This window comes from Bubalus bubalis, chromosome 5, assembly GCF_019923935.1.
Source record: "Bubalus bubalis isolate 160015118507 breed Murrah chromosome 5, NDDB_SH_1, whole genome shotgun sequence".
Classification (NCBI taxonomy): Eukaryota; Metazoa; Chordata; class Mammalia; order Artiodactyla; family Bovidae; genus Bubalus; species Bubalus bubalis.
In genome coordinates, this window is record NC_059161.1 from 30,655,597 (window position 1) to 30,672,024 (window position 16,428).

Below are 16,428 nucleotides of genomic sequence, written 5' to 3' on the forward strand. Positions count from 1 at the left end.
CAAGTGGAACTTCTCTGGTGGTCCAGGGTTTAAGAATCCGCTTGCCAATGCAGGGGACATGGGTTTGATCCCTGGTCAGAGAACTAAGATCCCACGAGCGGCAGGGCAACTAAGCCACAACACAGGATCCCTTGTGCCACAACTAAGACCTGATGCAGCCAAACAGATAAATAGATATATTTTTTTAAAGTGTTAGCTGTATCAGTGGCCATCAGGGATTCTGTTCCACCAACACCCACTGGTCTGGTTTTCACTTGCAAAGGATCTTCACCATGATTTTGGACTATCCTGTTTTGGTCATTTGGGAAATACTCATTTGCTGGATTTTCCAAGTGTTAACATGTTTCATTAGATCATATTAACACCACCAATCTCATGCGAAAAAGCCGTCACCGATGGGAAGCTATCAGACCCACAGCAGTGGGTACCATTTCTCCCCAAAAGCTGATACTCACTTAAGCTCTGACTTTTAGCGTTGGCGGCAGCTCTTGTCATTTCATTTCTTTTCCTCTGAAGTGGCGGACTCACTCCGTTTGTTTCTGACAGCAGCTGGTAGATGTCTGCACACCCATACGGCAGGGCCAGCTGTTCTTCCGGGTGAAACACGGTGTCTGTGGCTGCATCCGCGGCCGGTTCAGGGGCAGCAGCTTTGCGTGCACTTGGGAGCCCTTTGTCGTCATCTCGAACAGAAAACTAGAAAGATGCGAACCCAGAGCTGAGGTTTCACGGATGCGTCCTTCTTACTGCTCTGTTGAGGACGTGTTCAGGGAAACAGCATTTGCTTTGTTCAATCCTGAGCACGTGGTGACGCAGGGCATGAGGACGTGGCCCTGCAGCCTTGATCCGTGCAGAGCGAGCGCTACCCCCTGCCCCCATTGGTGCACACATCTACGTGGGGAAGGAGAGGGAATCATGAGAACAGTTCTGACCTTGAGGGCCCCTGCAAAGTTCTGGGCACCTGGGGTTCTGTGGGCTGCACTTTGGGAAGCAGTGCTCAGGGGCATGGCCTTGGCTGGCTGCCCCTCGGATCTCCGCTCCTTCGTTTGCTGCTGTGCTCTCACCATGCGTGTCTCTCCCCTGAGAGGTCTCTCTTCTTCTTTCTGATGTGTTGTTCCAAATGTGTGACCTCCAGCACCCCTGCCCCAGTCCCTTGAGGCTAGGAGGGGTTTTCTCTGTGGCAGAGTGGCTGGGTCCCAGGCTACACACACGGGCCCTGGCTGAGTGATCCCTGCTTGTACCCAGGACTTGCCCTTAACTGAAGCCCTTCCCTCCTGTCCCCGGGCTTGGGTCCTGCTCCATGAAGCCCCTGGACCCAGACGTGTGGGTGTGTTACCTGGTCACTCCTGCCTAGCCTGGGGGTCAGGGCACAGGCCCAGATAGGCTGGAGGGTGGCCAGCCAAGCCCACATACACAGATGGCAATGCCCACACCCAGACCAGCAGACTCCCTTGCCTACAGTGGCCAATGCCCAGCCTTGAGGCTGGGCTGAAGTGGCTGCCAAGTAGCTGTTCCTGGTGCGTCGACAGTGGCACCCACCCTCCCGCCCTGTCCTGGCTGGCCTCTGAGGGGCAGGGGTCCAGTGGGCCTCGTGGCCCCGTCCCCACCCACTCAGCCTGATTCTTAATGACGTCATGCCGACTGCACACCCATGGGCAGCGGCCAGTTCCCAGCCTGATGCTGGCAACTGAGCTGGGGTCTGGGCAGAGACTGGAGGCCTGATTTGGGAGGTGCCCACTCCTTAGCTGGGGGTCAGCCTGTGAAATGAGGAAGGGCCAAGTTGGGGACCCTCCCCATGGGGGACTGGGATGGCTGGAATGAGGGGCATCACCAGGGTCCTGGCATGGCTCAGGCAGGGCCGGTAGCGAAGGCTCAAGGCGCCGGTGCTGACCTCACAGTCCTCTGCGGCCTCGCCTTGGTGCGCAGTGGGTGCTGCTGCCTAATTAGGTTCTGCTGTGCCAGCCCGAGCCCCACGCCCGGCCCCGCTCCGGCAGACGTGTCCGGGCACAGCTCCTGGGCTCCCGCCGCGGCAGGAAGCGCAGGCCTGCTTGGATCCCCGGCAGCAGCCGGCACGGCGGCTAGAGCAGTGCCTGCCTTTTGGGCTGTGTGGCCAAGGGGCCGTGGGGATCCAGTCGCCCCGGAGAAGCTACCTGCAGGTGAGCCGGGGGCCCGGGCCGCGTCAAGAGGGGCCCAGGATGGGATGTAGGCCTGTGAAGGGCGAGGGTAGGCCCAGCCTGGCTGGGGTGGACGAGGCCTCTGGGCTGGACGGAGGGCTGAGTGGCATTGCCCCTGTGCTCACGGGATGAGCAGGACCCCGGAGAACTCCTGGGGGAGCGGGGAGGGGATGAACAAGGCGGGGGTGGGGGACCCTGGTGGTTGAGTCTGGGGAGTGGCAGCCTATTCTGGGGGAGGTTGCTGCTGCTGATTTGGCATGGGGGTGAGGCAAGAGGAGAGCCTGGATGGGGGTGAAGCCTGCTGGAGTGGAGGAGGGGCCCTTCTTCCCTGGGTGGCCGGAGAAGGGCTACAAAGTAGGGCTGCTCTGAGGGGCCCTTGGGGGGTGCTGCCCCCACCCCCAGCTGTTTTTTTTTCCCCTTGGGCAGAGCGTGGCTCCCAGGGTCTGAGAGCCTAGCTGTCCCGATGTCCCTCCCAGGGCCAGGCCTCAGAAGCTCTGTCCTGTGCACGTGAGGAGGTCTCCAGAGCCCAGTGACCAAGGCCTTCTGTGCCCCTGGGGAGGAGGCTCAGAGGAGGGAGTGGGCACTGAGGAAGCCTATGGAAGGATATGGGTGGGCAATTGAGGAGCTGGGTAGATGCAGGAGAGGTGGGGGGAGCAGCAGAGGGGCCTGAACAGAGGCCCAGGGGCGACAGAGCCTCTGTGGAGGCTACAAGGAGGCTGGGCGGCGCCTGGGCCCAGCAGCCCAGGGGCAAGGGGCAGCCTGAGAGGCCAGCACGGCCTTGAGCCACTGCCCAGACTGAGTGGTGGCTGGGAAGGCCTGAGACCGCAGACCTGGGGGTGACAGTGCAGTGGGACCTGAGGGCAGAGGGGGCCCAGCTGTGCCTTGGGCTCCCTCTGTGGTCTGTGGGGCCCCTGTGTGGCCAGGGCATCCAGTACTATCTACAGCAGAAGAGGCTGGCTGGTTTCTGTGAAAACACCCCCTGTTTTGCCTTTGAAATTTATCAAGCTGTGGGACAAGTCCCAGCAGAGCGATGCAGCCACACTCGGGTGATGAGGCCACTGATATGGTCCCGGCCTCTGGCTGCGCCTGTGCGTGTACGTGCGTGCTCAGTCGTGTCCGGCTCTGTGCGGCCCGTGGACTGTAGCCCGTCAGGCTCCTCTGTCCATGGGATTTTGCAGGCAAGAATCCTGGAGTGAGTTGCTATTTCCTTCTTCAGGGGATCTTCCCCACCCAGGGATCAAACCCACGTCTCCGGCATCTCCTGCACTGGCAGGTAGATTCCTTACCACTGAGCCCCCCTGGGAAGCCCTTGGCTGTACCGGCTCCTCTCCCAAAGCCTTGATACTCTGGGGGTGGGCGGGGGGCGGGGTCGCCCTCCTGCCCGACTCCCACCAGGCTGCCCTGCACCCTGCGCTGGAGAGGGAGTAGGGCTGGACTGCCTTTCAGCCGCCTCCTGCCCTCCTGCCCCAGCATTGACCTGGACAGCTGGACAGGCCTCACCCCACCAGCCCCGCAACCCCTGCCTCTTGAGATGTGGTGAGGGGCAAGCCCAGAGTCCATCTGGGCAGGGGAAGGGGCGGGGGACCCCGGGCAGAGGGATCTCAGTGCAGCCCCTCCCTGCCTTCTGCAGATGGCCAGCCTCAGCTAGTAATCCAGGCCAGCTCCACCTCTCACCTGCTGCCCCACCTCCGAGAGCCAAGGTCCCTCTGCGATGGCACCCTCGCCCGAGGACCCGGGCCCTGATCTGGAGAGCAGACGGTCTTTCCTGAGCACCAACATCGTGCCCGTGGGTGAGTGCGGTCTCCAGCCAGACAATGACGTGGTTCTGGGCTCACCCAGCAGGTGTGATGTCCTGGTCCCACCTGAGGAAAGGGTCAGGCCTGCTCCTCTGGAATGGTGAGGGGTGCCGTGGGCTGCCAGGAGTGGGACCTCTTCTGGGACAGGGGACGCAGCACAAGCAGACTTATTAGGAAGCCAGCTTGGGGGCTACCAGCTTTCTCTCCGGCTCCGTCTGGCTCGGTCAGACCCCTGCGAGCCCTGCGCTGGCTTGGGGGGTCCTCAGCTGGTCTGGGCCTCCTATGACCATGTGCCGTGCCTCTAGTTCTGGCCCTTGGTACGCATTTCCTGGTGTCCTGTGGTCTGTTGGCTGGGACACTTGTGGCCTCGGAAGTGGGTTGTGTGGGTTGAAGAGCCCGTTGTCTTCTTGATTTTAAAAACCACGGGAGTTTAGTATCCAGACTGGAAAGTACACAGACCTCATGGGCGTAGCTGGGTGCGGTCATGCAGCGGGAACTATGGGCTCCAGCTGCCCCCACACCCTGGCTCTCCAGTCTTCTCACGTCCATCACCTAACATCTGTCTGCTGCATCTCGACTTCCAACTTTCGGAATCGTGCAGGTGTGTGGGTGGACCTGGCCAGGTGTGAGCCCTTGCCTGAGGGGAGGGTGGGCACCCAGCGGTGTCCTGCTCCTCCCTGGACCGCCCAGGCTCCACATCCCGCCAGACAGACCGTGCCTGCAGCGCTACGTGTGGCAGACTTACAGGGAGGTGGGGGGCTTGTCCCCTCCCTGCCCAGGGCGGTTGGCTGCTGTCTGCCCCAAGGTCCACATGCTGGGCTGAGTTGAGGTTACCACAGTGTGTGTGCCCCTCGCTGCTGTGGGCCTGCCAGCCCCGAGCCAGGAGCTGCAGGATGAGGGGGTGCTGAGCCCACCTGGGAGGGGGATGGATGGGCCACGGGAGCAGAACTCGGGGGCCTGGCACACTGCATCTCGGCAGTGTTTCCTTCTCAGGTATGTGGTTGGCCTGGTGCCCAGGGGCGGTCTCTCGCCCACCCAGAGGGAGAGACCCTGGGGTGCAGATTTCTGGCTGGTTGGCTGGGCCCTCTGCTGTGCAGCATGTCTGTCTCTGCCTGCTGTTGGGGGGCGGGGGGCTCTTCCTGGAGCTTCCTTGGCAGACACAGCAGCTCAGGGGACCCTGACTCTCCTGGAATGTCCTGGGTGGGGGTCTGCATGGTGCTCGGCTAGCACCAGGCCGTGGGCATGATGACGGATTTGTGTCTCAGTGGGGCGTGCCTGCATGTGTGTGGGTGTGTGTGTGTGTGCTCGTGCAGACGAGGGCTTGCTCCTCTTGGGGGGCCATGCCCCCAGCAGAGCACACGGAGCTGAGAGTGTGTGCACACCTGTGGGCGTTATGCTCCCTGTCCCCCACTTCTGGGCCCCGAGGGAGCCGCCCACCTCATTCCTCCACATTCCCTGGATGCGCCCAGACAAGCTTTCTCCGCCTGAGGGGGTGTCTGCTTGGAGGCACACGGTCCCCTGCCTGGGCTCAGGGCCTGCCTTTCACCTCAGTCTGGGATGGACACCCAAGGAAGGGGTGCTTGGACAAGGGAGCGGAGGGGAGGGGAGGCCTCTGGGCCCCTGGCAGTTCTGGCTGTTGGGAGGGGCTGTGATGTTGAGGAAAGGGGGCCCCACCCTCAGACTGATGCCCCTCCCCCTGCTCCCAGCCCCCGCCTCCATGCTTTCCTGTCTCCCCCACGCCTGGCTCACTGATGCTGACGTCAGGCTAGATCCTGTGCTGGGTGTGGGGCTGAGGGCAGGGCTGGCAGGGTTGGGCAGGGGACTGATCTGGCCTGGAAGTCCTTCCAGAAGGTCCTGAGGCAGCCCTGGTGAGCACGGGATGGTAGGAGGCCCGTGGGCTGGGAGATAGGCTCAGAGCCGGTGAAGCAGGCCAGTATGTCCTGGAGGCTGTCTGGGATGGTCAGAAGGCTCCTTCTTGCCTTGAACTGAAGCACGTCTGGGCTCCTGTGGGCCACAATGGCTACCCTGGCCAGGCCAGTTCTGTCCCCAAGTGGGAACCATTGGGGGGGGGCAGAGGCACCCCAGAAGTGGGGGCCTGGGAGCTGCTCTGGAGTCCTGGTCGCTCGGGCTATGGGGCCAGTGACCCACTTGGAGCCCACTCAGTGCCACCCACACTGGACTTGCATCCATGGTGTCCACGATGGGGGCAGGCCCTGCTCCAGCCCGGGCAGTGCGTGTGGCTGGTGTGGCTCACATTCTGTGGCTCTCATCTTGGCCTAGGGCTCTTGGCCCAGAGCAGACCACACGCACCAGCTCCTACTGGGCCTGGGCCAGTGGACAGGGTGGGGCCAGGCCCCAGCCCCACAGCGTGGTCTCCTACCCAGGTTCTCCTGCATTTAGAGTTACTTAATCCCATGCACCAGGCCGGAGAGTGCAAATGAGCTGCCCTGAGGTTATGGATCTGGGGGTGCTGTGGGAGGGGCTCAAGGCGTGGGTCTGGCCCCCCACCGCCCTGGGGCTTGCAGTGCTGGGTCAGTGGAGTGGGTGTCCTTGCTGACCTGGGGCCAGAGGGTCTGTGGCGGCTGTAGCCTCTGGGCCGTGAGGCTGGGGGTGGGGACTGGAGGGAGTCTACACGGCAGGAGTGCGGATGGTCCTGGGGCTTCAAAGTGTGTTCAGACTGCCTGCTTACCTGGGAGTTGGTCCCCCTGTGCTGGCCTTGCTGCGTCTCTTTCCTGCTGAGGGCGGGGCCTGCTGGAGATGGTCTGGAGGCACAGAGCGCACCCTCCCCTGCCCTCTATGTGCAGCTCCAGCTGCTGCAGGTCACCGCCTGTGCCTCTCTGGCCCTCACTCTCCTGCTCCCTCCTGCTGAGCCCCGCCCTGGGAGCCTAGACCTGGGGCTCCCTTCTAACCTTCGCATCTTCTTCCAGAGCATGAATTTTCCTGGCTGCCTCACTCTGGTGGACGCGGTGCCTCGGCCAGTACCGAGCACCCAGTGAGCCTGTGATCGCTGGCAGTTATGCAGGCATCTCAGTCTGTGCCTCTCGTTGTTTCCTTGGAGGCGCCGTGTGCTTGGCATCCAAGCTCTTGAAGCTCCCACCTTCAGCTTCCTGGGCAGCCTTGGCGTCTGGTGCACTTGCTCCGGCCTCCCCGGCTGCCTTTTCTTGCTTGGTGCGGCGCCATGGGCTTTTTTGGAGGAGGCAGGACTCATGGACTCACCTTCAGGACCATCTGCATCTGGGCAAAGTGACTGTGGCTCCCAGGACAATAGCAGCTTTGGGCTCCTTCATTCTCTGGACACCCTGAGGGCCTCTGGGCAGGGGCATGCTCCCCTCAGGAAGAGTCCTTATCCTCAGGAATCCAGAATGCAGCCTGGTTTAGAGAAGCAAAACCAAACCCTGCCTGTGAGTAGACGAAGTAGATATGATAAAGTCCAAGTACTATGAGCTCATCCGCTTCCCTCAGGTGCTCACTTGTGGCCTATTAACTCTTCGTTTACACACAGTTTCTAACAGGTGGCCCAGAGGGTGAGCAGGCCAACTGGACTCCCCAGTCTTGGAGAGTGTGGTGAGGGTGTTTCTCTAGTAAATGCCCAGCCCAAGCAATTAGAGGAGCCCTTGACTGCAGGGTTGCCTGGCCAGGTGGATGGGGGACAGAACCTTTCTGATCATGTCCTCTGATCCTGCAGGCTCTCTTCCTGGTGCCACGTGCACTGACGCTTCTTGTCTTCGTGAATCCTGGGCTAGTTGTGTGGATGAAGCCATGAGTTGTTTTGGTCCTGGGCATCCGCCCAGGCCCTGGGTGTAGAGGGATACCCCAGCCTCCACACCTTGGGTAGCATGGGGGGTCCCCCAAGCTCAGAGCTTCTGCACAGGGGAGATTTCTTCTAACAAGTGTTGGGCCCTGCAGCTCCCAACTATTCAGGCACCAGAAACCCAGCAAACCCAGTCAGAGCTGGGCCAGGCCCTGGGACAGAGACCTGGCTGTGATGGCGGGTGGGGAAGCAGATGGCCCCAGACTATCCTGCCGGGTCTACAGAGGGGAGGGCACCCCAGGGCGGCTTGGAAAGGGGGCCGGACCACTGAACTCTGATCAGGAGAAGGGAAGGGGCCGTGGCAGGTAGAAGCAGGAGACGGAGCAGCTGGTCCAGTGTGTGGGGCCAGTGGACAGTCAGGGGCTGCAGCTAGGACCCTGGGAGCTGCTTCCTGTGGGAGGAAACCTGGTCTTAGGGGTTTTCAGAGTGAGGCCAGGGGAGCAGGGGGCCTCATGCACTGGACACAGGACACCTCTGAGTTGACCCGTGCTGGTGGCTCACTCTCCAAGCACTGTACCCAACCATCCTGGCCAGAGGAAGCCAGCCAGGCCAGTAGCAAGCTCAGCAGAAGTTGTTTGGGTTTCGCTGAGGCCAGAGGATGTATGAATGTGTTTGTGAGGTGAGGGGTGTTAGGGGTGGCAGGTTGGGAGCTCTCTGCAGGGACTGGTGAGGGGGCTGGTCCAATCTCTCTGGAGTCTGGCTAGATGAGGAAGGGTGGGCCAGGAAGGACACCCTTCAGGTGGGTGGGGGGTGAGGGGCATGAAGTCCTGCTTGGCCCCTCCCAGGACCTACTCCGGAGCCCAGTGCCCAGGGCCTCTGTCCTCCCACTGGGCCGGGCAGCCATGTGGGCAGGGGACAGCTAATCCTCAGCGTGTGCGGGCACAGGACTCCAGACCTGAGCCGGTGGGAGAGGGAGAGTGTAGTCCAGACCTGGCCCCTGGATGACAGCTTCGGGGTCTGCTTTCCATCCAGCCGGCCACGAGGGGGGCACCTGGGTAGCAGCAGGATGCCACTCTGCCTGGTTCAGACCCCCTGATCTCTGAGCATGGTTGCCCACCCCAGAGACTTGAGGTCTACTCTCTACTCCCACCAGGAGTCACCCCACTCAAGATGCCCAGGCTCCCCTCCTGGCTGGGTGCACCGTGGGCATCCCAAGGCCAGTCAGACGGCTCCGCCCGAATCTCAGACTTGTCAGCATGAGAATTTGATGTCAGCTCAGTTTGAGAGGACAGCACTGCCCCCCACGGTCCAGGAGCCCAAGTTCTGCTCTCAATGTCTCGGGTCCCCACACTTTTCTCCAAGCCCATGGCCCTGCCTGTCTGAGCCACCTGGGTGTCCGCATCTGCCTAACAAGGCCTGCAGCCAGACCTCCTGTTGCACAGGCTTTCATCTCCCCTCTCCTGGCCCCTCCCCACTAACCACCTGTCTTACTTATCTTCTGGACCTGACCTGAGAATACCTCCTCACTTTTGTCTCTAAGACCCTCTGTGATCTGGCCCCTGCATCCCTTTCCTATCTCGCACCCCCAGCCCTGCTCCCTCTGCTCAGCCCCTCCCCTCTAAGGATCCCTCCTGCTGTGCTTCCTCCAGGAAGCTGCCTAGTGTCAGCTGTGACAGTTTTCATCAACCAGGATGCAAGGCGAGTTGGTTAGCTCGTGCTGGTTAGTGGGCAGAGGCCTCCAGGGCAGGGGTCTTGGGATGGGGGCCCACTGAATCCCATCATCCCATTGGGTACCCTGGGGACTCACAAAGAGTGTCTGTCAGTGGTTACAGAACTGAAGGAACAAACAAGTGGGGGAATGAATGAATGGGCTGGCTGCTGCATGGGAGCCATATTTGGTTCACAAGAGTGGTGGGTGGAATAGGCCAGGGGCTTGGGCATGGGGTAAGAAGAGGGGCAGGCCCCAGTGTCTCCTGGTCTAGAGACCCCCCTGGGGTGGCCCTGGGGAGGGTCTCTCTGCTAGGACCACCCTCCTGTGCTCTGGCCACCCTCTCTTTCTGTCCCTCCCCACTGTCTAAGGCACACTCCCCTCTCCCACCCATCTCCCTCCTTGTCACTCAGGTCCTTCCCTGCCCCTCCTGAGCCAGTGACCCCCAGCTAGGTGAGAAGGCAGTGGTGGGCACCGAGGGTGGGTTGGGGTGCCTTCAGGGAAGACGGGGAGGGTGCTGTGCTTCTCCACCCTGTCCTGTTCCCCACCGGGGCCAGGAGAGGGCCCCTCCAGCCACCCCTGGCTTGGGCAGGTCAAGGACTCTGTCCTCCCCTCCGCACCCCAGCCCAGCCCCATCCGCGCCTCCTCCCTGGCCTGTGGACCTTCATGTCCATGCTGCTGTGGGCTGCAGCCGCCGACTGTTTTCTCCCCAGCTGACCCCGGCTCCTGCTCTGGAAGCAGCCCTCTGCCCCACGCTGCCTGCCCACCAGCCTCCCACCCTTCCTGTCCACAGGCAGCTCCCTTGCAGGCCCCAGGACTTGAGAGCCCCCGGTGGGGGGGTTGCTCATGTGCTCTACCTCCTTCATCCAGATGCAGACTGTGCTGCCTGACCCAGGGGTTCAGGCTGGCCTGGCCCTGTGGATGGCCACATTATACATGTCTTGGACCAGGCTCACTGAGTCCTGATCCAGCTCAGGTGCCCTCCCTGTCCTGCCAGACCCAGATGGAAGTGCCCACCCTTGCCAATGAAAAAAGTGCTTTGGGGGCCAAATACCTGGTCTCTGGTGGGGGAGGCCTGGGGCCAGTGCCTTCCTCTTTCTGCACCTCAGCTCCCTCTCCAAGGAAAAGCAGGGTCAGGAATCGATGGTTCCTAAGGGCTGGTAGAGCCTATAGAGACCTCCAGCCCATCAGAGATCCCCCCAGTCAGCACCATCTTGGGGCAGCAAAGTTCCCCGGGGGTCTGGGGGCAGCTCACCCACTCCGTTTCTGGTGCCCATGGAGATAGCTGGTTGCCACCCAGGCCAGCGCTGGCCCGGCCAGGGCTGCCCCCTGCGCTGTGTGTAGAGGCGGGAGATGGGTGAGCTGGCTCTGATCCTGCACGTTGTCTTGAGTTCTGATGGAGAACGAGATGTCTTAAGACCAGATGCTGGTGGAAACTGAAACACTTTCTAAATTTAGCGGGTGAGAATTGCACATTCACCCAATTATGCTTATTGATCTGGTGAGCACACCCTTGCTTTGCCCATGGCATGCGCTGTGCCTCTCGCTGCCTCTACGTGTGTGTCTCTGGGCCTCTGCCCTCAAGGGTGACCTTGGGCTCTCGCCAGGACCACCTGCTTCTCCCAGAGCCAGGCAATGCTGCCCATGGGGATTTCCAGGTTCCTGGAGCAGCGGGTCAGTCTGGAGAGCAGATGTGCCTGAGGCCACCTGCAGCCAGAGAGGCTGGTGTGTTTGGGGGAGCAGTGGGCACAGGGTGCCCTGCTTGCAGGGCCCTCATTATCTTGCTGGAGACAGACTGGAAACAAGGGCAAAGCCCCTGTGACATCTCAAGGGAAGTTCTGTGTGGCAGTCCCAGAGGGAGTGAGCCCGGAGGATGAGGGAACCAGGGAAGGCTTCCTGGAGGAGGGGTCTCACTCCAGGCCTTGGGAGCCAGGTGGGAGGGGTGGAGGCCAGTGGGTGGGGCTCCCTGGGCACCAGGCTGAGCGGTCTGTGTTGAGTGACAGGAGAGCAGAGTCCCTGAGGGTTTGGAGCCAGAGCAGGCTGCTGAGGCCCGTGTAGGAGAAGCAGGGGTAGGGTGCCTTGGAGGGAGGCCCTGAGGCCAGAGGAGGTGATGGGGAGGCCTGCATAGCAGCCAGTCAGAGACACATGGGTAAGGAAGGGTGGCCAGGGGGGGGGTCTCAGTGGGGGCACAAGTGGGTGAGGGGAGAGCAGGCTGTCCATCCTGGCTGCTGAGGCTGCCCCCAGAGGATCTGGAGGGCGTGTCCACACAGACAGCACATGCCGAGTGCAGTAGGAGTGTCCACACAGACCCCGCACACTGTATGTGGCAGGTACATCCACACACAGACAGCCCATGCTTTGTGCAGCCTCTTTGTTTGGAGGCCCTGAGTCCCAGAGCTTCTGTGGTCCTCTTTGGGGATTCTTGGAGTCTCTGGCTCAGGATGGAGCCTTCTTTCAAGGCTTCCAATTTGCATTTAAGTTTTGGCTTCCTGTGGGAGCAAGCCCAGTTTCCCTGTCTCATCGTTACCCTTGGTTTCTGTGTGTCTGGGTGTCTCTGTGTTTCTCTGTCCCTGGGTCCTGGGCTCACTCAGTTGTGTCCCCTGGGCATGGAGGGTGCATCCCTGTGGAGGGTGCGGGCATGACCTGACTGCTGCCTCTGTAGCTCTGGAGGTCTCTCTCTGACTGGAAGTGTTGCGGGGGAGGGGGGTGGGCGGTCTTTGTCTTCAGTTTGCAGCCCAGTGGGAGAGCCTGATGCCTGGGAGAGCCTGAGCATTGGCTGCCAGAGCTAGGTCAGCCTTGGCTAGATAAGCACCCCAAGCACTTGCCTGGTTACAGCTCCTAGTGCGGGTGTGCAGGGGGAGCTGGGAGCAGGAGTTCAGCCCTTGTCCAGTGCACTGGGAAAGCAGAAACCCTCAGGAGATAGGCTGGCCCTGGCCGGTGCCAGCATGCTATCTCTCGGGGGTCTGCGAGGCCCTGCCTGGGAGGGATCTTGAGGCCCACCCCACGGTCTGTGGCACATCATGGCACCTACCATGCAGCCTGGGGAAAGTTGGGCCTCTCCAGGCTGCAGCAGTCTATAAAGAACCTTAGAGACCAACAGGTCTTATATTCAGGGAAACTGAGGCCCAGAGAGGGGAGGGGTTGAGCTGAGGTTACATCTGCATGGGTCTGTGGGGAGCTGGGACCCGAGCCTGCATCTTGTCTCCTGTCATTGCCAGACCAGGGCTGGCAGGCGGGATCTCGGCCTCTCTGGACACGGGTGCCTGGTTGGACCTGTTCTCTGACCGGCCTGTCCCTGCCTCCTCCACTGCAGTAGAAAGGGGCAGTTGAGGGCTTTCAGGAAGCCTGATCTGGCTGGGAGGTCCCACGAAGGAGAGACCAGGGTCCAGAGCCTGTGCGTCACTGCTTAGGGGGCCCCCAAGGACCTGGATCTTTGACAAGGAGTGTGCTGGGGCAGCTGCTAGGGAGTGCTGTCCTTTGTGGCCTGCAGGCAGTGGGCAGTTCCCATTGCTGCCCGTGGTATCCAGGCTCTCTCCCGACTGCGGGGGGGGGGGGGGGGGGGGGGGGGGGGGAGTGTCCCAGTTTCCAAGACAGCGCAGCTAAGCGCCCCTCCTCCGACTCAGGGCCCTCGGCCCCCTGGTGTGAGCTGAGGGGTGGGGGTGCCTGGTGTCCTGCCCAGGAACCACTCTGGGGCTGGGCTGCCACCCCTCCCCCACCAGCTCCAGGCACTCCTGCATGTTTCTGCACGTGCCACCTTATGCCTTGGATGAGGGGTGGCCCAGGTCCCTGCTTCAAGCACCAGGGTGGCGGTGGATGGGAGTGTGGTGGGAAGGCAACGCCTGGCACACGCCCGACTCACGGAGCCGAGCTGCCGGCTGGCTCCACAAGTGCGCTGCCTCGGGATGGGGAAGCGGTTCTCGGCCCCGCCCCCCTCCCGGTCCCGCGGCCCGGGCCTACCCGAGGCCCGGAGGGGCGGCGTGGGGGCGGGGCGGGGAGGCTCCTGGCGCATCCTTACCCGGAATGTATTATACTTTGGCCGGGCCAGCGCGGGGCCGGAGGGTTGGCCCCACTATGTGCCCAGCGCCCCGCGCTCTGCGCTCCGGCTCCACGGCCGGCGCCCGCAGCTCTGCGCCGGCCGCGAGCCCGCGCCCCCGGCCCCCTCCCCGCGCGGGGCGGGCAGGGGGTGTGGTGCGGGAGGCACGAGTGACAGCGCTTTCCGCGCGCGGCGCCTCCACGGGGCGCAGTGTCAGCGCGCCGAGCCCGCCGCGCGCACAGCCCGCCGCGGGCTTCCGAGTCGGCTGGGCGATGCCGCCCGAGCCTGAGCCCCAGCCCCAGCCCGAGCCCCGCGCCGGCCGCTGACAGCGCCCCAGCCCGGACTGCCGCGGCCCCCCGCCGCTGCCGCCGTTTCGGAGACAATGGACGCGGGAGCCGCCCCGCGGAAGCACAGTAGGTGCCGCGCCGCTCCTGTTGCTGCGCCCTGGGCTCCGTGAACGCGCGGGGGCGCCGCTGCCCTGGGCGGCGGGTCCGGGCCCCATGGGGAGGGGGCGCGAGCGGCTCCCCTCGTGCCGGCCTCCGCCGCCGCCTGGTGGGTCGAGCTGCTTCTGAGGTCCAGACCTCGGCCCTGATCTTGGAGGGGTCGGGCCGGGGTATGGGTGTAGGATGGTACGGGAAAGGTCTTGGGCTCTCTTGGAGGCTGCAGGTGCCGGCTGAGGGATCTGGGGGCCGCCCCCTGCAAACTTTCCTGCCCTGGTTGGGGATGGATGTCTGAGCTGAGATTGTGCCCCCAGAGCCCGGGTCCAGAGGCCACGTTCTCTAGTTGGGTGTGGACGGCACAACAGGGGCCCTGCCTTTTGGGTGCTGGGTGGACATTGCGCAGAGAAGGGGCTGGCATGTCTCCTGGGGATGCAGGTGCCGCTTCTGGCCTCGGGCCAGCCTCTCCGAGTGCTGGCAGGCAGGGGTGCGTGCGGTGGGCACTGCTGTGGCTGGCAGGACACAGCCAGGCTCAGGGAAAGCTCTGCCCAGGTGGTCTGCTGATGGGGGTGGGAGAAGCAGGCCTTCCTGGGGCCCGGGGCCTGTGAGCGGAGCTAGGGGGCCAGCGTAATTTTGGGGATGTGGACACCTCTGTGGCTGGCAGAGGAAGGAAGCCCAGGAAGCAGAAGGCCTCCCCACCCCTCTCTTCCACCCTCTCCTTCTCAGGGACCCTTGAGCTGCACAGAGTGACCGCAGACCCCCTGCCCAGGCTGGCCTTTCCCCATGGCCTTCTCCACCCCTGGAAATGTGTTGGCTCTGTGTCCTCTCTGTTCCTTTGTGCATGGCCCCTGAGAGGTGACACTGTGGCACCTGGGGCCCGAAGGCTGCACTCACGGCAGCATTTGTGATCAGCCAGGGTCCTCTGAGCCCCCAGACCAGTCAGAGAGCTGCAGCCCCAGAGGGGGTTCACAGAGGTCAGAGGTCATCATTTCCTCTCCTGGGTGGTGAGAACAGGAGCTAGCTGGCCTGTCTCCCCTAGGATTCTGGGATAAGCAGCCCCTCACTCCCATCATATTCCCTCTGCATTTAACCCATAGCCACATCCTCTGTGCCGCCCTGTGGGGAGGATCAGGGGTTCCAGAAAGTGCGGGGAGGCAGGTGGAGTGTGTGCCCTTGGACCGTGTCTGAAGGGTCTCCACGGCCCCCTTTCCCAAGGTCCAACAGCTCGGTGGCCCTGCCCTGGCCTGTGCCTGACCAGAGGCAGTGACCCTGTGCCCATGGTGGGAGAGAGCTCACCCTTTCTCAGGCCAGGCAGTGTGTGCTGTGCCTGGGGTGCCCTGGCTGGAGGCAGGGGGGGTCTGCTGGCCTTGACCTCTTGTATGAGGTGCGTCCAGGGAGCGCAGTGAGCCCAAGACTGATCTGGGGTCCCCGGGGTTGGGCCTGTCACCCAGCCACTGGCAGAGCTGATGCGGCTGCTGTCAGGGGGCTGCTGGGGGCACTGGGAGGACGACCAGCAGGCTGGCAGCGACCCCTCCTGGAGGTGGCCAGGCAGGGACTCCCTCAGCTGGGACTTGGGGCAGGTCTGGCACCCCTTAGGTGCCAGAGGGGCCAGTGGGTAGGAGAAGTGCTTGCAGACTCTCTAGGAGGTTCCTCGAGGCCCTTACTCCATGCAGCTAAGAGCTCAGCTTACATAATCCTCCACCCTGCACACAGGTTGCCGTAAGCCGCAGCAGCCAGGTTTGACAATACGAGTTGTAATTGGATTTTAATTTTTAATGTCTGCAGTAGATGAAGAGCTGTGGGCCAATTTGTATATATTCTGCTACCTTGCACTTATTTGGACTACTTCATTAGCTGGTAACTATCCTGCCAGCCCTGCCAGCTGCTCCCTGGAAGGACGGGAGTCTGGGCCCGGGACCCATGGGTGGCCTGCCACCTGCTCCCCTCCTGTCACTGCTGGGTCAACTGTCCCCTACCCTGACATGCACCCATGTCCACTGTAGCCCCCAGGCCCCGCACGCTGGGAGCTGCTGGGAAAGGACAGCCCTCAGGGGCTCGGGGCACATACCCACTGAACCTGCAGATTTCTTGCGGCCCAGCAGGACTTTTGACCCCAAGGGCCACTGGACAGACAGGGCCCTGGGCCTTCTAGGGCTCTGCCTGCCCCTCCCAACTGCCAGACCCATCCTGAGAGCCAGGGTTGGAGTGGGAGTCAGGACTCTACTGCCCAGTCTCCCAGGTGCTGGAGGTGGGCATGCCCCGGGGGATCCCCGAGCCTCCAGACAGACCCCGGCCCCAGGCGGCAGCGGGACCTACACACCATTGACTCCACCCCCTGCCGCAGCTCTAGGGGTCCCGGGAGGCAGGACGGCCTTCTCCCTGCACTGCCCGCCCTCCGGATTATTCTTAGGTCTGTTGTGTAACAGGCCCGCATCCACGGAACGGGGAGGGAGGGCTCCTGGGAGATGTCTCCAGCGCAGCCGCCAGCCAGCCAGTTTGTCCCTTTGCAGCCCAGCACAAAGGGACAAAGGA

The 16,428-nt window shown here is 62.6% G+C and overlaps 1 protein-coding gene across 2 annotated transcripts in view; it reads left to right on the top strand.

Moving 5' to 3' along the window:
* Window positions 1-1,656: 1,656 nt before the first annotated feature.
* PLCH2 (phospholipase C eta 2) overlaps window positions 1,657-16,428 on the top strand; it is a 64,434-nt gene continuing 49,662 nt past the window's right edge. The window contains exons 1-2 of one of the 2 annotated variants that reach the window (XM_006044644.4): window positions 1,657-2,153; window positions 3,802-3,961. In XM_006044644.4, coding sequence (XP_006044706.4) covers window positions 3,883-3,961 — 79 coding nt within the window. In that variant the 5' untranslated portion in view covers window positions 1,657-2,153; window positions 3,802-3,882. The remainder of the gene's footprint in view (window positions 2,154-3,801; window positions 3,962-16,428) is intronic. The other variant, XM_044942883.2, reaches the window with a different exon arrangement.